Source organism: Ochlerotatus camptorhynchus, unplaced genomic scaffold (genome assembly GCF_037179485.1).
Source record: "Ochlerotatus camptorhynchus isolate MF236.1 unplaced genomic scaffold, CSIRO-AGI_Acam_v1.1 ptg000530l, whole genome shotgun sequence".
Taxonomy (NCBI): domain Eukaryota; kingdom Metazoa; phylum Arthropoda; class Insecta; order Diptera; family Culicidae; genus Ochlerotatus; species Ochlerotatus camptorhynchus.
Window position 1 is genome coordinate 3,202,460 of NW_027041014.1, and position 22,497 is coordinate 3,224,956.

The 22,497-nt window shown below is 40.8% G+C and overlaps 1 protein-coding gene across 2 annotated transcripts in view; it reads right to left on the reverse strand.

Annotated features, from left to right (window-relative positions):
• GluRIB (Glutamate receptor IB) overlaps positions 1-22,497 on the reverse strand; it is a 502,734-nt gene that overhangs the window by 25,689 nt on the left and 454,548 nt on the right. For both annotated transcript variants that reach the window (XM_065236157.1, XM_065236156.1), the window contains exons 5-7: positions 16,217-16,603; positions 15,589-15,931; positions 41-303 (exon numbers count right to left, since the gene is read on the reverse strand). In XM_065236157.1, coding sequence (XP_065092229.1) covers positions 41-303; positions 15,589-15,931; positions 16,217-16,603 — 993 coding nt within the window. The remainder of the gene's footprint in view (positions 1-40; positions 304-15,588; positions 15,932-16,216; positions 16,604-22,497) is intronic.

Sequence of the window (22,497 nt, forward strand, 5' to 3'; positions counted from 1 at the left end):
TTGCCGGCGGCAGGTAATTTAATGTTGTTTTGGCTCTTACCCAAATCTCTTTCGACAGCGGATTGAGAAAGCTGAACACGCCTGGCTTCTGCTTGACCGGCCGCTTGATCATAATGGAAATGCCGAGTGACATAAACGGCTTACTGAAGTCGATAACGCGCTCCCGCTCGGAGGTAATTGTCATCGATGCGATTGCGATGTCTGCCTCCTTTCGGACCAGCTCGCCGACCACTCCGTCCCAGCCGCCCTTCACCTCCGGATTCTCGGCGCCGTACTGGCCGTCCTTGACGATGCGTAGCTCGTCTGTGTGAGTGAGTGCGTCCGATGCAGCAGCAGTCCCCGAAGCCATCAACCAGGGCAAAAGGTAAAACATTAAATTAGATTTATGGGATGCACGCAACTGCCAAATGGCTTATGGATACAGTATACAATAGCAACAATGGAGCGAGGTCCCGGTCAAGATGAATGCCCTGGCGAATGTACATGGAGTTGAGACCAAACCGACTGGCGGCGGGCCGAGCAAGCAGTACAGCTTCTGCCACAGCAACCGGAAATGAAACTTTTAATTGCTGCTGCTGGTGCTGCTGGTGGCGGTGGCGCGGTTGCGGTCTTGGTGTGTTGGCCGTATTTGGAAATGCGGTAATAAGGTAATGAGTAATGCGATACCGGTGCGTACAACGATGCAACAGTTTGAACGGAATTATCACAGAGCTTTGAACTGCTGAATGTTTGGTTGAACATGGATCTTTATTTTAAAGCTTATTTTTTTCAAATTTAATGGTAAAATACCTTCATCCTTATTCATATACAGGGGATAGACCAAAGGATTGAGACAGCCACAATTTTGTCAAAGCTCAAATATCATTAACTTTTCGAAAAATAAACCAATTTTGATGAAACCAGATGCATTTGACGGGAAATGTATAGCAGTTTTAATATATCATTTGAAATTTTTTGGAGATGTTTCGGGTTTTTGGGGATGTATCAAAAACAGAATTTTTTCATCGCGTGTATTTTGCTTGGGTATGAACAACGAATTGAATTCATATTTTTTTTCTGACACAAGAAAAAAATCTGAATTCAATCCTGCCTACAGATCCAAGATCTGTTTGAGAAACAACCGAGATCTGACCATTTCCTTGAAATTGGTTCCGATAACACTATCAGTAATGTTAATCTTTTGAATCACGTCAATATGGGTCTTCTTCTTCTTCTTCTTCTTCTCCTTCTTCTTCTTCTTCTTCTTCTTCTTCTTCTTCTTCTTCTTCTTCTTCTTCTTCTTCTTCTTCTTCTTCTTCTTCTTCTTCTTCTTCTTCGCATTTCAAGCTTATTGCATATCGCATATTAGTTTCTTGCGTGCTCTCAACTTAGTGTTCTAGTTGCACTTCCACAGTTATTTATTGATAGCTTTCGATGCCTGCTACCATTTTTGCATTAGTATAATTGTGTGGCAAGTACAATGATACTCTATGGCCAGGGTAGTCGAGAAATTTTCCAACCCGAAAAATTCCTAGACCAGACCGGATATCGAACCCAGCCACCTCCAGCATGGTCTTGCTTTGTAGCTGCGCCTTCACCAACTGAGCTAAGGAAGGTCAATATGGGTACCAACCCTCATGATTTTTCCATGTCCACAGCTTGCCCCGGTTACTCTGGAACAGGTTCTGAGTGCCCCCGGGAGAAGTGACCAAATTGTAACATGATCGGAACCTTATCAATTTGAGTGTCAAACCAATACCAATGGTAGCTTTTTTAAGTCCCTCAGCATGTCCCGGTTTCCTTGGAGTAGTTTAACACCCATGTTGATATGGTTCCGGTCATGTCCTAAATTGGCCATTTCCTACGGGGAACCCAGCACCTGCTCCAGGATGGCCATCGCAACTTGTGATGCTGAAAACGATTCTGGAGACAGCGCTTAAAAATCATTAGGATAGATACTCATATTGACGTGATTCAAAAGATTAGCATTACTGGTCACTTTACCGGAACTGATTTCAAGGAAATGGCTAGATCTCAGTTGTTTCTCAACAAATGTTGGATCTCTGTGGTCAGCATTGAATTCAAAATTGATTCTAGTATCAGTAAAATATATGTATTCAAATAAACTTCCATTAAGGCAAAATACAAATACAAGCGATGCAAGACTTTATAACCCTAAAAGTCCGAAACATCTCCGGTGGCCACAAGCCAACATCATTTTCAAATTAACTTGATAAGATTGCTTTAAATTTCCATTCAAATGCATCCGGTTACATCAAAATTGGTTTATTTTCACTAATCCATTTATTCGTGAATTCTTTTATTTGGATGAAAATTTGTAGAAACGGTCCTTTTTGTCCAAAAGTGCACTTTTCTATCTTTAAATCGCAATTTTGAATCAAGCCTTATTTTTGAAAAGGGTCCATAGAAAGTATTAAGCTCATCTTCAGAAAATAGTTACTCGAAAATGGGTTGTCCGATCAGTTTTGTTGCTTCGGAAATGTTGAAGGCTGGGATTATTTGAAAAACATATGTAGACTCTAAAAAAAATAACAACATATAAAATAAAAAGCTTATAGGGTAAATGATGGCTTCGGCAGCCATCGACTGTTTTCGGCAACCACAATTTAAAAACGTTAACTTCGATGTATTTTCTTACTAAAACACTTCGCTGAATGTATTTAAACGATTCCTTAGTCTTTCAGCTTCAATCCCAATACATTTTTACGACTGAGCAAACCTGTTATGCCTGGTGTTTCTTCAAATGAAGCATAAGCACATCAAAATACGGCTGAATTATAGTTGCCGATAATAGAACAGCTGGTTAACACGCAGTTTAATCGGAAAGGTTGCCAAAGTAAAAGAGGCTGCCGACAATAGTCACACTCACCTGAGATTTTTGGAGCGCCTTAAAAACGTATTAAAACCGTTTTGGACAGTTTTGTTGATTAAAATAGATAGAATAGCTAGCAGCAGATGAATGTAAACAAACAGACACGTCATATGTGTGCGTGACACTGAGAAAATGCTAATAGAAGTGCGGAAGCTGCTTAGATTGACGAGAATACGTAAATTTCCCTAGTTGATTTTTCTCCAAAACGATTTGTTTGTAATTTTCAGCAGATAAACAATGCCATCTTGTCACAGGCTTCAAAATTATCCGGATAGGCATGGATAATATAATTATCCGGATAGACTTATACAGTGGACAGAAGTAAACGGAGTGTATCCCTATCCATATTTCTTTCCCTCCGAATAATATCGAAGACAGCATGGCAAGTAGACTGGCAACTCTTCCATTTTTTCATACAGCAGGTATGAGACAGGTACACTTGCGTCATCTGCCGCTCAAAGGTAAATGCTTCTATAGAATTGGATAGCAAAGGTTCCATCCTCAGAAGAAAGCTTTGTGTATGTGCTTCCACCTTTGCTCGAGCGCAGTGCTACTGTGTCTGTCGCTTGGATTCAGGCAAAGTTGCCAGTTTTCTTGATATGTTGTCTTCGATAATATCCAATTTAAAATTATCCGGATAATTGTAACTTGGTGATTATCAATCATATCAATTATTTTCCTATCCATAGTATCCGAAGTACTCCGAACAGTTTAAGTTTAGAATAAGGATGTTTGATATCCAAAATGTACCCATCAATATCAGGGGATGGATATGGCTGTCATATCGCTTAAGTTTGCTGCGTACCGAACATCTGCAACGTTGTGAGCGGTACCATGATATAATATCAGTGCTAACATTTGAAAACGGCGCAAAAGCCATTTGTAAACAAATGGTTTGTGGGCCCTTTACTCGCTACCCGAAGAACGCCCACGCAAACCAACAGCATCGTCAGGAAGGGGTAAATTTCCCCTACCCGATGTTGCTGTTGTGTCGCGTTGGTGTACTTCAAGTAGTGAGTAAAGGGCCCACAAACCATTTGTTTACAAATGGCTTTTGTGCCGTTTTCAAATGTTAGCACTGATATGTTGTTTTGATGTTGAGTACGTGTATTCAGCTATATGTCAAACCACTGATCAATATGGGATTTTTGGTGGCTTCCAGTTTTATGAAAAGTGGGAAATACTGTCAAATACCTGAAAAATTTTGGAATCAGGGTGATGTCTAGACGCCAGAAATTGATTTTCGATGGTATTTTGAAATCTAAGATGGTGGCTTTCAGTTTTATAAAAAGTGGGAAATACTGTCAAATCCACATAAATATGTGTATTTTTGGAATCAGGGTTTTGTCTAGACGACGAAATTTTGAAATCCAAGATGGTGGTTTCCGGTTTCATAAAAAGTGGGAAATACTGTCAAATACCCATCAATATCAAGTATTTTTGGAATCGGAGTAATGTCTAGACGCCGGAAATCGATACTTGACGCCATTTTAAAATCCAAGATGGCGGCTTCCAGTTGCATGAAATGTTGGAAATACTGTCAAATACCCATCAGTATGGGTATTTTTGAAATCGGGCTAATGTCTACACGCCGGAAATCAATACTCGCCGCCATTTTGAAATGCAAGATGGTGACTTCCGGTTTCTTAAAAATGAGAAATACTATCAAATACCATACATAGGGTATTTTTGGAATCAGGGTGATGTCTAGACGACGCTATTTTGAAATCCAGGATGGTCGCTTCCGGTTTCTTATAAAATGGGAAATACTGTCAAATACTCATCAATATGGGAATTTTTGGAATCGGGGTGATGTCTAGAGGCCGGAGATCGATATCCGACGCCATTTTGAAATCCATGATGGTGGATTCCAGTTTGATAAGAAGTGAAAAGTACTGTCAAATGCCCATCAATATTGGCATTTTTGGAATCGGATGTTGTCTAGTGGCTGGAAATTAATATCCGACGTGTGTTTGGAATACAATATGGTGCCCATTGTGTTCAGAAAAGCGGCAAATACTCTACAATATGGATATTTTCTGAACGAGGACGACGTGTAGATGCCGAAAATTGATGTCGACGCCAATTTAAAAATCAATCTGGTGGCCATTGGGTTAAGAAAATGTGCCAAATACCTTACAATATGATGTAGTAGATAGAGTTAATGTTGAATAAATAATGAGTAGAATCGAGTGACCGTGATAGTCCATATGTAAACGGAATCTCATTGGTTAGAGAATTTTGATAGGTTAGCAGGTATACATATGAAGTACCTAAGCTCGTTGAAGTCATTTAGCAGAAATAGCAGCAACAGAAACAGCAGCAGCAGAAACAGCAACAGCAGCAATAGAAGCAGCCGCACCCGTGGTAGCTGCATCGCTAATTGGCGTAGCTGTGGCCGAGGCTGGAAACCTCGGTCCGGTCACGACATATGGGTATTTTCGGAACGGAAACGACCGTTAGATACTAAAAATCTATGTCCGACGCCATTTTTGAATCCAATATGGCGGACATTGGGTTCAGACAAAGTGGTAAATACCCTACAATATGTGTATTTTTGGAACGGACACGACGTGTAGATGACAAAAATTGATGTCCGACTCCGTTTTGGAAGCCAAAATGGCTGCCATTGGTTTCAAAAACAGTGTCAAGATGACATTTTTATCTATTTTTACCTAGGGTATGAGTACTTAAGAGGGATTGATTTTGATAAGTCTTTAGTGAGAATGACACTGATGAAGAATGCACATTGTAGTCGATTATCGGGATTATCCAGTTCCAAGAATATTTTTTTCCGAAACATCAGAAAATTTTCAACGAAAATGTTTTGGACGACTCATCGATATGATCATTGTTTTCCAAGGGGTGGTCACTCTACACACTTATTTTGCGCCAACATTTTTCTCAGTGTGCTTCAAGTGTGCCGCGCTGTGCCGAGAGTGCCATGTCATCGGACTGATTTTGTGTGTGTGAATAATTGCATGTTTGACTATCCGGTGTTTTGACAATTCTAATTTCTTTTTTTTTTTGCATAGACCTTTTTGACGTCTTTTTCTACCTAGCACACATGAATTAATGTACGGTTTGTTTCGCAATAACCCGTTTCCCTCTTGCTTGCACTAGTTCGATTTAAATGGTGCAGTAGTGTGCGCCGATTAAACGTCTAAAAGCTCTATATCAAACCGTACGAGCTGTTGAAGACAATGGTCACGTCAACGCCAGATCAACAGAATGGGCAGCCCATCAAGAATACTGCTGCTGCCCAGTACTCGGACCGGCCCAATTCGGTCTTCCGTATGTCACAGTGCGATGAAGATTTGATCCACGGAGAGAACAGCAAACATTACACGCTGGTGAGGAACATTGGGAATGCACTCATTGAACATTCTGCACCGGGACATCAAAGATGAGAACGTTATCATCGATCACCATTACCATATCAAGCTGATAGACTTCGGATCGGCGACGTTCGTACAGGAAGGCCAACTTTTTTTCTACCTTCTACGGCACGACGGAGTACTGCCAACAATCAATACGAAACTAACGATTTTAAATTGGATCACTACTTGACTAGCCTATTGGTCCCAAGCAAACGATTAACGTACCCCATTCTAGTCAAAATTATAGTACTACACAATGTTTGTTTTGATTCGCTATGAAAGTTTGACAGATAAAATGAGGGGTTAGTGGATTTTCCTATGTTTCGAGGGGTGAATCGATTAGCTTGGGACCGAAAAGAGTACCAGAGCTGAGCCAAAAAGTTGAGCACGTTTCTTCGGGACCTTCTAGTCTTAGAGTTACCTCTATGGTACTGCAGTCCGGAAGTGTTGGTAGGCAAACGCTACTCCTGCCCTGAACTGGAAATGTGTTCTCTCTGCGTGACACTGTATGTGTTGTTGTTCTTAGGGAACCCTTTCGTTGACGTTGAGGAAGTCCGTTGACAAGAATCCCAAAACTCGGATCACCATCCAGGAGCTACTGGAGGCGGAATGGATGACGCTGGAAATCAATTCGTCGTGGTTAAATTTTCCCAAAATCGTCCCTGCGTAGATGCAAATATCTGCTCTAGCCAGACGGGACTGTCCACGTCGCCACACAGCCTTTTGATATTGGATGGTGAAGATGAGGATGAGCATGTCCAATGTCGAATAAGTCAGTAAGTTATTTAAAAAAAATATTTACTGATTTTTAATTAATACATTTTTGGATTAATTTTCAATGATTTTTATTCGGAGATTGAATGTCTAGTGGCGGTGTAGCAGTGATTCTATTTTAATCAATCCTGAACTAGTCCAGGTTGAGCGTTAAATGATTCCTGGTGATTCAACCGGTTTGTAGTTCTGTTAGTGTGCCGGATAGCGTATCTATGCCTGGATCTCTACAACAGGCAACGGTAGTGAGGGTTTTTGCTTCACAATCCGTGAAACATCTGGTAGTCAATACAGATGTGCATAAACTTCCCAATTCCATGACAGTTTCTGCACTCCTGCGTTGGCTTTCAAAGATTCATATTAAATCCACCCGGTCGTCGTCGTGATGTCGGCATCTTCCGTTGCTGCGATTGCGGATCATAGCAGTAAGGGTAAGTTGGAGGCTCCGGCGAAATTATTTGTTGCCGATAGCGAAAATTGTTTGCGTCAACAATAAAATTTTGACACATCCTTACTGCGCTTGTGCCGAAATAATGCAGTGATGCCAGATACTTTAGAAATCACAAAAAAATATGTACCATGGGTGCCAAACAGTGCCAAAGAGTGAGCCATGGTGTGCCCTATTGTATTTTTGGTACACTGTGCTGAGTTACCTACCCCTTGGTATTTTCGAGAATATGGAAATAAAGCAATTCGATATTTTTTCACGCACCTTAAAATAATCACCGTTGAATTGAAATATTACTATACTACTTATCACATAGCAGCCCCAGGTAGCGAATTGCATGGTTTTCATCTACCTACGTAAGCCATCAACTTGCAAGAAATGTTGCTTTCAAAGATGGATGATTGCATATAATGTATGAAATATCTCATGACATGTTTCAAAAATTTACGTGATCTAGAATGTAAATTTGAATGATAAATGACGCTCCATTTAACATAACATAAATTTACACTACTTTTTCAAACTGTGTATAGACTGACTAAAAGTAAATTGGTACACCCCTGGCGCGCCGTTAGCACGCCTCTAGTGTTGGGAATCGAATATCGTTGAAAGTGGTTTGTTTACACTTCTGTAGAGAACAATTGGTGCAAGTTTGATCAAAGTAGTCGATCGCGTTCAGAAATAACGTCAAATGGAACTCGAAAAAAGAAATAATATTGTGCACAAACACCTGGAAAATCCGGAGTGGTCCGGTTCTAAAGTGCTGAAGATGTCGAAAACAACAGTTTGTCGAGTGCTCAAAACCTACAAGAAAACCCTGAGTGTGGAAATGTATCAGCGGACCTACGAAAAACTGGAACCAGGAATCGTTAGCTGCGCAGCAAGGTGTTAAGGTGCGTTAAAGCCAACCCCGGTCTTTCGATCCGAAATGTGGCCAGAAGGTACAACGCCAACTTTCAAACGGTGCGGAAAATCCTTGCCAGGGAAGGAAACAAGTCGTAAAAAGCCAGTTCGAACCGGCACATTAAGCAGAATTCCATGGTCAAAAAGCTGCACTTCGATCGTTGACGAAACATAAACTCCCCATCATAAGTTTAAGGACACCCCAAAAAAAAATGACAAATTTGTTATGTTCCTATCTCTGTCATGCTACGTCCAATTTTCGTTCTCTTTAGATCATTTGAAAGGTATTGAATGGAACTTTCCTCGTAGGCAAATTGTTCAAAATTATTTTCAAATTTTGTGTGCTAAAAGCCCAAAGTTAAAATATTTTTCAAAATTTACTCTGAAGAATCGTGACTGATTTTTTCAGAATTGGGTTGGCCAAATTTTGAAATAAAAGTAGTAGTAGAACACTTATGCTATACCATTCATACCATTCAAATAACCTTTGGAGATCGCAAATTGAACGTAAAATGAGAGATCATTGAACAAAACATATTTGCATGGTTTTTTGGGGGTGTCCTTAAACTTATGATCGGTAGTGTACGTCAGGCTCGATTTTAATCAGCTTCCCGGTCAAAAGTTTTACATCGCGACTGGACGTGGGGATGTGCCGGGAAAATTCAAGTTCGTGTTTGCTGAAAAGTTCACGAAGAAGGTCATGATTTGTGGCCTGAAAATGGAACAATTCGTCACATCCTCGACAATGACATCCCAAGTTTACATCGTAAGATGCCTGAAAAAGCGTGTATTGCTGTTCATCCGAAAGCATAGGGGCAAAGTCATCTTTTGGCCCTACTTGGGCAGCTGCCACTACTACAAGGTGGTTCTGAAGTGGTATGCTGCCAACAAGATCGATTTTGTTCCCAAGTTAATGAACTCTCCGAATTGTCCGGAATTTCGACCAATCGAAAAATACTGGGCAATTTTAAAGCAGCGACTTCGATGAAGCGGTGGGGCAGTCAAGGCCATCCAGCCAATGCGGACAAAATGGAAGAAATGCGCTGATTCCGTGTGCGTTTCCACTGTGCGGGCGCTGATGGGCGCCATCAAGAGGAAGGTTCGAGATTTCTTTTGCACTGGAGAAATGTAACCGTCTAATGCTGTAACTTTGATGTTTTAATAAAAGCACTGTAAAGCAATCATTAATGGACTTTTTAAACTTATTGAATAACAAATTACAGGTCATTTTGTGCCTACCAATTTACTTTTAGTCAGCTTTTAGGTACCCCTCGATACCCAATGCTGAAATTTGCAGGAGTAGTATTTTATAAGGTAATTTTGCAAATAAAATCGCTTTAAAAACCCGCATCCAACGCTGAAATTTGCAGGTTAACTAGTTTATAAGATAATCTTCTAAATAAGATCGGTTATAGACCCCATCATGATACTTTGCCCATATTTTCAGTATGATAGACGAAGTATTTTCCGCATGAGAGGAGACCCTTTTGACTCAAGGGTAATTTTTGAAAAGGGCCTATGTGTATGTGTGCAAAAAAAATGTAGTTCGAAAACAGTTGGTTGTAGAAAAAATTACTAAGAAGGAGTTGTAGGAAACTAATAAGTTTCCTACAACTTTATTATATATTTTATTTATATAAGTTTTTTTTCGATTTATTACAAAAAAAAAATTAAAAATAAACCTCAAAATTCAAATAACAAAAAGAAAGTATTTTTGATTTTTTTAATTTTTTTTTTATAAAAACTTGAATAGAAAGCAGAAGTTTTGAAAACAACTCTAGGATGAACAAACTTTCAATAAAAAAGTTTTTCTAAGAGCAACTTTTGAGGCATTTTTGAAAATTTCAGTATTTACGGCAAAATGTTCAGTTTGATGTTAGTAAATGATTATAAAAATCATTTCAAACGATAGTGCCCATATCGATAAACTTCCTAAATATAACCGTTTTCGAGATATTTCAAATTTACTTTCATCAAAATCAATTTTTTGTAGAAAATAAGGCATTTTCATAAGTTAATGGTGATTCGAAATTCCAGAATGTTAACTATCCCCGGACAAAGTATATGGACATTACCAATGGCATTAAGAAACGCATCTTCGGTTTTCAAGCGGAAGAAGATGACCTGGAGCAACTAAAATTGAAAGCTGCGGAACACAATGAGATGATCGGACAACTGAAGGAGAGATTTGCTGATCCAGGTTCATCGAGAGACGATCAAATAAGAATTCTGACGATTTGGCCGAAATCTTGATCAACGCAAACGGTAATGGACGAGTTTGAAACAAATAAATACATTGTATTGCAAGCTAGATGCTTGGCAAACGGGAAAGGAGTATTGGCCACCCCCAACGAAAGGTTAGGACACGGTTTGGATCCCGAAATTAAAAACGAGGTGATGCAGTTCTTCGAAAGCGACCAGATAAGCAGAGCCACGCCACGACTAAACGATTACGTTTCAGTGAAGAAGGAAGGTAAGATTGGCGCAGCTAAAAAGCAAGACCATGCAGGAGGTGGCTGGGTTCAATTCCCGGTCTGGTCTAGGAATTTTTCGGGTTGGAAAATTTCTCGACTTCCCTGGGCATAGAAGTATGATTGTACTTGCCACATAATTATACCAATGCAAAAATGGTACAGGCATCGAAAGCTCTCAATTAATAACTGTGGAAGTGCATTTATAACACTAAGTTGAGAGCACGCAATAAGCTAATATGCGATATGCAATAAGCTTGAAATGCGAAGAAGAAGAAGAATAAGAAGAAGAAGAAGATCCATATTCAAAAGCGACTTTTAGTTTGTACATAGCGAGAAGCTTTTATTTAATTTCAAGAAGTTAGTAAAAATGGCATTGCATTTAGTTCATTTGCAGCACTAAAACCAAAGCATTGCAAATTACATGGCTACTGATGAAGGTTCGGAGCGCATTTAGTTTTGAGTGTACCCCATTAGGCATAAATACGTTAGGCATACGGACGTTAGGCATAGTGGACGTTAGGCATAAAGTCATTAGGCATAATGGACGTTAGGCATAATATACGTAAGGCATAATGGACGTTAGGCATAAAATACCTTGCTGCTGTGCAACTCTAGAAACCTGCTTAACCTGTAAACCTGTAAACAATGCTTAAATTAGGTTTAGCGTTGAATAAAAAATGATACAAGTTAAACAAACATAGTTTATTTAATAAGCACAGTTTGGAATCCATTATTTATCATATCATAAGTGACGTATCTACATATTTACTTAGATCCATGATTAGTAGCGATAGTGGTTAAGTAATCTTACAATGAAAACTCAGCTTAGTTTTGAACTATATCTTGAAATCAATCGCATCTAGAAATAAAAAAATCACACGTTTGTTGTAATATATTCTTACACACATATTGCAAAAGTCAAAGAAGAAAAGGTTTTCCTCAAAGAACAGCTCATGAAATAAAGAATGGTGAATTCTGTGATTTTTCATTCAATAACAAAAAAACATACCTGCTGCTTCCAGGATTTCCTGCCATACTTTTCGATACAACGATTCTGATTTTGTTGTCATCAGAATTAAAACTAGCGGAACCGTCTGCTGATGTGAGGGAGCGATACTTCCATGAACAGTGACGAGTTGCCGAAACAAACAAGGAACTGTGGCAAACGTACCATCTGTAACCCAATACTTTGCCTATCCAAGACGTCGTTCATGAGTTCCAAAAATTAAGGCTCTTTCATTATTGTCACCGAAGTCAGCAATCAATAGACGGTCTCCATTTTCATCCTTCTGGAATTCATCCGGTAGATTATGCCTAACGTCCATTATGCCTAACGTCCTTTATGCCCAACGTCCATTATGCCTATCGTACATTATGGCTAACGTCCGTATGCCTAACGACCGTATGCCTAACGTCGTGCACCCTTTAGTTTTGTAGGGTTCGTGATGGTGCGGATGTTGATGGAAGCAACGTTGTAAGATGTGAGAGCCATTTATGGAAGCTTCTCTTCACCCCGCTCTTCGTCCTCGCTGGTCCGGCGCGGTTTACTCGGTGGTCGGCCCTGTCCCGCCTGCTACTCGTGGATGTGGAAGATTCGTCGGTTTCGTTGCCATTCCCGCTCTTGCTTTGCTTGCGCGTGTGGGGGCTTCTTGAACAGGTCAACCGTAGCCGTGCTGGTGTTGGCTGGTTGGGCAGTTACCGATGGCACGTTGCCGTTGGTGGTGCGGTAGGTTTCGGCTTGACTGGTTTCGGACCAGCTGGTTTTGGTTGCGGTCGTGGACCCGTTTGCTTCGTCACGTTAGCGTAGCTCTTCTGGACCAGAAGCTTTTTGTTCTGGACACATGATATGCCAGTGCGAGATGGGAAATGACAGGTGGGCAGGAACTCACGGTCTCCCAGTGTTGGTGAGTTCTTTGCCGTTAATGTTGACGAAAAGTTCACTATTTTGCTATACAGAAATTCAAAACAAAATTTTTTATCTGCGGATTTGGACAGTTTTTGACCTGTTTCATACGACCGGAAGGTGTATGCTGGTCACAAATGCCGTGCCAAACTGATTTCCTACACAATTAATCAATCTTTGATGTGAATTTCGCTAATAAACACGAGGAGCATTTCTTATAGCAAAACTTGCTATAACAAAATGGGCGGTTCTTTTTAGTAAACAAACTAACATTTCTTCCGACTGTGTCACCTCTCTTACTCGCCTAGGGCGCAGATTGCCAATCGCTCGAAATCCAACGCTCCGTACGGCAAGGGGACCCGCTGGCCATGCACCTCTTCGTGCTGTACCTCTACCCACTGGTGGTCAGACTCGAGCAAGCGTGCGGAAATGATTTGCTAGTGGCCTACGCGGATGATATCAGCGTCATCGTCACATCGGTCGGGCAAATCGAGACGATGAATGGTTCACTCGCATCGAGCTATTGCCATTGACGTTGGGTTTTGCGAAGGCAACGCGATCATCACCCCGTGGCTGCAAACAGCGAATGTAGTCAAAATTCTGGGTGTTGTCTTCGCAAACTCAATCCGCCTGATGACGACGTTGAACTGGGATGCACAGGTAGGGAAGTTCGCGCAGTAAATGTGATTGCACTCTCTACGGACACTAACGTTGCACCAAAGAGTCATCATGCTGAACACGTTCGGCACCTCCAGGATATGGTACCTGTCGTCAATACTGCCGCCAAGCACATGGCGAAAATTACATCAACGATGGGTACTTTCCTGTGGAGAGGAATGGTGGCCCACGTCCCAATGATGCAGCTAGCACGGAGCAGAGAAGACGGAGGACTGAAGTTGCATCTACCAGCACTAAAATGTAAGTCGTTGGCCATTAACCGGCACCTTCGTGAGATCGATTCCCTTCCTTATTATAGATCCCTTCTGCTCCACGTAAATCCCCGCCCAGCAATCTCTATAGATCTTCCTGACCTCAAAATAATCCTACCAAATTCCCCACTAAATCCAACAAAACCCCTCCGCCGATCAAATCCACCGACATTTCGTTCTCCAAACCGACCTGCCAAGGGTGGAACGTAATAGCCCGACAACCAACTGGCCGCGCACGTGGCGCAACATTGCGGCGAAGCAGCTCACTTCAGCGCAGCGGACGAGACTGTACCTCCTGGTCAATGAGAAGATCGAGCATCGCAAGCTATTATTTGTGATGCAGCGAGTGGCGGACGAGAACTACACATTGTGACAATCAAACGGCGGTTACTCTCCTCCATAAATTCTGCACCTGCACTCGTGTTGGCCCGGCTTGGACGGTCCTGCAGCAGAGGATAACAGGCATTTTGGATGGATGGAGACGACTCACATTTGAAGACCTGGTGAGACCTACCTTAATAGGAATAGGAAATACGAAACGTGTGGAAATTCTTAAACTTTTTATTAATTACATCTGCTTTGTTAATGAAAGTAACGGTAGAATTGATGTAGCTGAGTTAAATTTTCATCTAAATATAGAAAACTAATTGTAAAAACAGTGACAATAAAAACTAAACTTTTATGAAAAAAAATAAATAGTCTATTGGTGCAAGGGTAAGTTTAAGGTAAGTACATGCATATCTTGCAAAACTTATCATATTTGATGGACAATCACGTATAACTTACGAAAAGGGCATATTTTCTACAAAAAATTGATTATGATGAAAGTAAATTTGAAATATCTCGAAAACGGTTATATTTAGGAAGTTCATTGGTATGAGCACTATCGTTTGAAATGATTTTTATAATCATCAAACTGAACATTTTGCCGTAAATAATGAAAGTTTAAAAAATGTCTTAAAAGTTGTTCTTAGAAAAACTTTTTTATTAAAAGTTTGTCCATCCTGGAGTTGTTTTCAAAATTTTTGTTTTGTATTGAAATTTTTATTAAAAAAAATATAAAAAAAAAATCAAAAATACGTTTTTTTTGTTCTTTGAATTTGGCGTTTATTTTTAATTTTTTTTTGTAAAAAAAAAATCCTTGTGTATTTTTTTTATAAAGCTTTATTAGTTTCTTACAACTCCTTCTTAGTAATTTTTTTTCTACAACCAACTGTTTTCGAACTACATTTTTTTAAAGAAGGTGTGTTAAAACACATGGGCCCTTTTCAAAAATTACCCTTGAGTCAAAATGGTCTCCTCTCCTGCGGAAAATACTTGGTCTATCATACTGAAAATATGTGCCAAGTATCATCCAGATCGAAGATAGTCCAGTTTGGTGACTGACCGATTTGGCGTGGAATTGGTCAATATGGTATATTTGCTCACACGCTTAAAGTCACGAGTCCAATGGCCAAGTTGATCGTGCTTGAAATCATGTTTAATTCCATTTGCAATGGCAAATCATCGCACTAAAACACACTCCAAGCTCCATCTAGTCGTGTGCAGTCATCACGTAAAGGCACCAGCATTACATTTTCAATTCGTTCATAAGCCACCTTTCGTCATTTTTGCCCTGGAACGGCGAGCAGAGTACTCTGTAAAAACCACCCGTCATTAAATAGATTTTTCTGAAATGAAAATTAAATTCCTTCGACCATAAAATTCCCCAGCACACCATACTGATTGCACTTTAGCTTCTCCTGTGTGAAACCAAGAAACCCCGGAGCAGCAACAGCAGCAGCCCTCCTCCCTTTGAAAAGTATAAATAACAATAAACACTAAGGGCACATATATCACCCGGGGCTTTTGCGCTACGACACCCGGCTCCCGTTGCAACAATAAGAGAGGATGCCCAGGGATACGTACAGTTGATGCCAAGTTTTTTCGCCACTAAATCAGCCAGATCCTTGCAGTAGCCCTCGAAGCGATCGTTGCCCTCCAGCGTTTCGCCCGGCTCCGGCTGCCGGAGCATAATGTACGGCTCCTCGATGATGGTCGTTACGATGTAGGTCTTGTTCCGCTCGTAGTTCATGTCCGTTTTCAGCCGGGTGTACTTGGCCACCACCGGCGTCAGGCCGTTCTCGTCGGACCACTCGGCCACCTTCACCATCGCGCTGTTCACCGTCATCTCGACCACGTGCAGTGTGTAGTTTTGCCGTTTGCCATCTTCATTAAATCTTATGTCTCCCGTAAGGCCGGAAATTTCCACCTGCAAAAAGGTAGTTACGTGCGGTATGGTAGTGAGAGATAAAAGATATGTTTCACAACACCTGTGCGGTATAAATAACACATCTCGGTAGTAGCAGCAGCAGCAGCAGTAGACGTAGTCAGACGCAGAACAGACACTCTCTTTTTCATCCGCATCGGGAGTGCAGTACTGGCTGTCATAAATCTGACGCTGATGCTTCCAAGATGAGGTGTGATATCCGTGGGGATGCTCAAGGGAATTTCCAGGTGGAAATATCTTAAGAGCAGCAACAGAACGAAGACTTACCTTCCGCAAGTAGCGGGAGATTTTATCACCATGTTCCCACGGTGTCACCCATCCCTTGGACATGTTGCAATCCATCGGCCGGGTCCCGTTCGGTGGCACGTTGAACGGTTGGCCCCGGTTGCGCACGGTGTACGCCCGAAATTGATCCGGCTTTTTGCGAACGATTTTCGAGAACGCTTCCACCAGCACGAAAACCGCATCGTACATCAGGGCGGCCTGGGCGGAGATGAGCTCCTTGCCGGCCCCTTGCGATGTCAGCGGATCCAGCCGTTTCCAGCCGTCCAGGAATTCCTTCACGTACTTTCGGCTAGTGTCCACAATCCGGAAGCCGGTAATATTGATTGCACCGTACTCGATCACTTCGCTTTCCCAGCGGTCGTCCATCACCTGCAAGATAAAAAAAAAGAAGTAAAGTAATTGAGAAAATAAGTAACTTGGAACGTGAATCCGGTCTGGAAACGGAAGCAAAGCACCGAGAGGGAGAGAGAGAGAGAGAGACATTGCTACATGATTCGGTATAAATCACGTTTCCATAAATACAGAGTGTGTACATAACAACCGGGGGAGCGACGTTTTCCGTACATTTCCGACAAAGACACAGAAGTAAGCATGAGACCTTTGGGAGTTACACGGCAAAGAACGGATCGAAGCGGAAACGGAAAAAAAGAATCCGACGACTCGTTCCGCACCAGGATTTTTATTTATGTTTAATCATAGTTATTGATTAGAAATCTTCCATTCATTTGTACCGTCGCTCGCTGTGCTCGGATGTCGCTGGGTTGCCATGGAACATCCCGATGGCAACAGCAGCGGGGATTTATGATATGGTGACAGGAATTCGATTCCGGAATCAAACCGCTATTATTGAGAGAGGGGCTTTTCTGTTTGCCATTGCCGGGATAAAGTTCTCTGACAAGTGGAAGCTGTTTTACCGAGCAAGTGTTGTTGTCGGCGTTGTTCGGAATATATTGGATTTTGATTGTAGAATCCGGGTGTTTTACTCTTACTTACTAGGAAGGGTATACATACCGCTTGAAAAACCGGCTTTGGATCCGAGAGTCATATATTTACCAATCTACTCAGCTCGATGAGATCAGACCATGTCTGTGTGTATTGCGTGGGAAAAAATACACGAACTGTTAGTAAACCCTCAGACCTGAAATGGTATGCATCAGCTACGCTTGGCACAAAACGTCCGTCTCGGCGTTGTTATTTTAAGTGAATGTGCTGATAATTGAACCTATGATCATTTGCTTGTGAAGCAAAAGAATAATCAACTTAAATACGGCATACCCCATTATTGGCAGTGGGACTGAACTGACACAATATTGAAGCAACGACACAATATATTTTCTGATGCCCATAATCACAAGTCCGTCCCATCTGTAGAAAACTGGAAATGAGAAAACGGTGTTCAAAGTTTTTACCAGTTTTCTGATTTAACACTTATTTTGGAGGGATAAATTTAAAAATAAACGTAAAATGTGAAAAAATGCATCTATGTTTAAAAAAAAAATATTGGAAACATATCGTGATTATTTATTTTATGGCCAAAATCTGAGTGGGACTGACTTGCGATTACATTTAATGTCGATGAGAAAAATAACCGCAAGTCAATCACAATTCCATGACGATGCCACATTAGTTGAGCACAGTATTGGACAGTAGAAAGATACCATGGTCCTATAGAACGTTATTCCATGTTTCTGGATTTGTTCTGCTGGTTCCAGAGCAATTGCCGTTACATATTCTGTTGAGTATGGGTCTTCATCAGACCAGAGCTTTTCATAAACGTTCCAAACCCACCATGCAATAAATCAATTCACATAAGAAATAAGATCAATAAAAGTCATGATGAGTAACCAGCATCATGTTGGCCACACCCAGACATGTTCCGGGTATCCCCGGGGAAGTGGTAAATCCTATTTAAATCAAAATCCATCAAGCGATACATCAAATCATATGAGAAACTGTCAAACTGAGTATCTTAAGAACTATATTGGCCACATCCGAATTTGTTTCAGATACCCTAGGGGAAGTGGACAAAATCTGTCTTGAGACAAACTTCATGATGCGATGTGTTGTCTAACATTTCTAACATTCTAACATGTGTTTTTCAAATGGGACTGACTTGCGGTAACTTTTCGCTGTGGGACAGTTTGACTTGGTATTGTTTTTAATTTTTCTTGAACAAACCACCTTTTTTTCTATAGCACATCTCAAAAAACATAGAAAGATAAACTGAATAATGATGCTAACTCAAAATTGATAAAAATGCAGATGGGACTGACTTGCGATTACCGGCAGTTTACATCCCAGTAGGCACACCGTGTTCGGGATATATTCGTATACACGCGCAAATAGCTCTTGCTAAATAAATTAAGAGATGAACTAGCCTATGGCTAAAAATCTCTATAATAAAGGAAAAAAAAAAAAAAATCTTGCTAAATAAGCATTAGACTGATGCAAAATTTGACTTTTTCGCTCCACAATACTTACGATTCCAAATCGGATTCTTACTAACCTCTCAAAATTTGAACCCCTTTGGTGAGAAACTGAGATGGCACAAACCATTTGTATGGGACCAGTACCATACAAACCAGTTTGTATGGGAATTATTATGGTAAAACCAAGATTTTTGTTCATGTCTATCTTATAATTCACCATATTAGGCTGCTTCAAAAGCTTTCAACTGTACTTGTAGGAAATTTCCCACCTACAACTTTGCCGAAGACCACTTTTTGATTAAATGCAAGGATCGAAAGTTATCAATGGTTCAATGCGCTGATGTCTAATGATCATGCTCAATCAACTGCTCAGCAGGCAACATTGGTGTTTCTGGGGCGTTGAATAGGACACAAAAATCATGGCTACTATGTCACACTGCAAAATACAGTGTTGCCTACAGAGCAGCTGCTTGATCATGTCATAAGTTTACCAATCTCTTAAATAATTAATAACTTTTTCCTGTCTCGTTTTACATAAAAACAATCTTCAGCAAAGTTGTAGCTGAGAAAATTTTCTTCAATAATGGCTATCGAACTGTTTAGCAGCTTAATATGGAAAAAGACTAGAAGGCAATGAACAAAAAGTTGAGATTTCCCATAGTAATTTACATGTAAACTTCAAATGGCTTGTGCGAAGTCTGTTTCTAACCAAATGAGTTGTAACTTTGGGAGGCTAATCAGGACCCGATTTGAAACCATTTAAGCACTGTGGAGCGAAAAAGTCAAATTTTGCATCAGTCTAATAAGCATAATCTGCTTGAAACACAGTTCTAAATCATGTAATGCGTGCCTCGCACCTGCGAGATTTCGACCACTGAATACGCTTCCTGTCTCAAAAACGAGTAACTTAAGCGCCACCTACGAAGAGGACCACTCGTTACGGTTTTATTTGCCTGGCATGAAACTTCAGGACGGGTTTATGTGTAGAAGAGACCGAAAATTAGTTTGAGGGCGACTCAGTGGACTGAAATCCCATGAGGAAATGAGACCCTCACAGTGTAACAAGTACGCTTTCCATGTATTTAGTTATTTGTACAGAATTCAAATTTATACAATTCAGTCATTTCATTCAATTGCATGAAAGTTTCGTTTTAAAAGTGAAATAATGATCACCGCGTCAGTTCGAGAGTTGCAACTGTCATACAAAATGAGTTCCCTGCGTTCAGATGCAAGCGCAAAATAAAACTGCCTGTTCAGCGTACCGACGTGAATACACCGACAAACCGACATGAAACTTAAACTTAACTCCTGATCGAGAATCCATAACGGCCGCTTCAAATGTGCATCGATCCCATCTGTCAAAACCATAGAAATGTTTTATATCTAGATAAAAATAATTTGTCCGAAATAGATTAGACACGAACCAACTCATACATTTTGTACGCGTGTTCGTGGATAGGATAAACAATTTCCGCGAACACGGCGGCAGATGTCAGTTTTGTGCTTTGAGCACAAGTTCCTTTGTAATTTGTATGATCATTCATGTCGGTTTGTCGGTGGTGACTACGTCGAGAAGTGGACATCGACCCGCCAAATGTCCGTTCGGCTTTGCGCCCTCCCCCTGAAGAAATTCTCTGGATACTTGAACAGCCCGTCAGAAAGAGATGCTGCGAAGCTCTAACAATCCGGTGCACAATTGCTAGAATTTTGGCGTTCGTTAAATTGGACTTCATTCAATTCCACGATTCCGGGGGCAAAGTTCTGTACTAGCGGCTAACTGAGGAATGTCCTAGCTTGGATCGTTCAATTAGAATCGACTTGTGGAAGAGGCAAGAGTGGTCGGTTCTTATATCGTGTCGTGGTGTGTTAAAACCAGTGCTGATAAAAATAATTCCTTCTACACTCAACATAGCTGAAAATGAAGACAACCTTAACAGATAGACCAACTACCTGCATGAAGCTGAATTTTGACATAACAACATTCTTTTGATCAAGGCAACCTCTGAGTATCGTAGTCAACATTTGTTTTTCTTCATTCGTGGCTGGATGTTCATTATCGCCTCCGTTGTTGTCAATATTAATATTCGTCTTCATCTTGGTGGGGATGATTTTGAGGATCAAATGCAAAATGATTATTTCCATTTTACTCAAATATAGCAAACAAACCGATGGCAAATTATTGCCTCAAGGTGGACTGATGATAAAATCCCGGTTTTAGGCTCTGAAGTCGACAATATTCAAAATAATCATTTTGCCCAAAATGAATTTGATTATATTGCTTTTGAGGATCATTTCTGATTTTGACAATTTTGGATTGTATAATCAAGCACTGGAGAATATCAACAAACGTGTACTCGTTGATGTATAATGAACTCATTTGTTCATTCCGCTCGTACGTAACAGCTAAGATTTTCAAAACAAACGCAATTCATCTACACTGGGTTGAAGCGATACTCCTTGCGTGTGATGGTAAATGATAAAAACAGCCACTTGTTAAAACAGGTAGTTAGCAACATGAGAATCCCCACACCCAACCGGGGGATGTAAGATTTGCTTACAATTATGTGGGATTCATCATCAGAGGATGTTAGTGGAGACGCATGAACCGAGGAGGCGATATACCTAGCTGCAGTCCAATGCAAGAAAATTGCAGACCGAAAAATGTAGAGTGTATTAGAGAGGTAAATTAGTTATGTCGAAAAAAAAAATAGGAAACAGATTGCCGACTGGACTCGAACAACGATCGTTGCAATTATCAGACCTGCTCTCTCCATGCTTCTGAATAAGGATAGCCTAAAAGAAAATATGAAGCGTTCATTTTCTCGCATACTCGACTTCGTATGCTTTTTCTGCTGGAGAGATTCGAGGCAAGTGTGTGCGTCGTTCTACAATGTTCTACAATGTGCGTCGTTCTACAAGCTTACTGGTATAGTCGAAAGCGCAGATAGAACATGAAATAAAAAAGACAAAAAACCATTACATCGCCTGCATGGTCAATTTCTAACATTCGTTGCGATGTTCATGAACAGAGGATGATAGGAAATGGAACTAACATTCATTGTAATAGATTTTTGGTTTGCGTGCAGTAGGAATGTTAAACTATTTCCCTTTAGTGACAAGTTAGGCAAACTGTAGTTAGGGAAATGCAGTGGGCGGCAAAGTGTGTGGATCCTGAAGTTTATGAGGTAAATGTAGTAATTCCTAGATCACAAAATAGGTCGACTTACTAGCGTGCGTGTGTGCTATCCTCATAGGTTCTGTTACTGTTTTGATTCCTGTACCCTATTGATTCTCTTCAAGAGAGAAAAAGCAGGAGAAGGCGAGAGCGAGGAATAGGGTATACGTGTATTCATTGTGATTTCAATCTGTATTTCAGTTTCTTGTATGCAATATTGTCTTGTTTTGAATGTAAGTAAATATGTACTACCAAACCAACGGTCCAATTAAAAATTGTAACCAAGTCACACCACACGGACGAACGAACGCATGTGTCGCGTTCCCGCGTAAGCCCGCGCTTCTGGTGAGTGAGATCAATCCGCATCATATGATCGCATCTGCGATAGTTTCTGGGCCAAAGTAGTGCGTTTGCAGCTTCGGTACCGCGCGCCGCCGTCTCCTCATCAATCTGCAGCGACATAAACCTTATAGGTAGTGAATGGTGAGTACATGCATGTAACCTATTTCTCGTTGTATCGTCCATGCGCATGAGACTAAAAGCGAAGACTGGCAACTTTGCCTGAACCCGAGCGACAGACACAGTAGCGCTGCGCTCGAGCGAAGGTGGAAGCAACGCATAAAAAATGAGCAAATACAGAAACCTTTCTTCTGAGGATG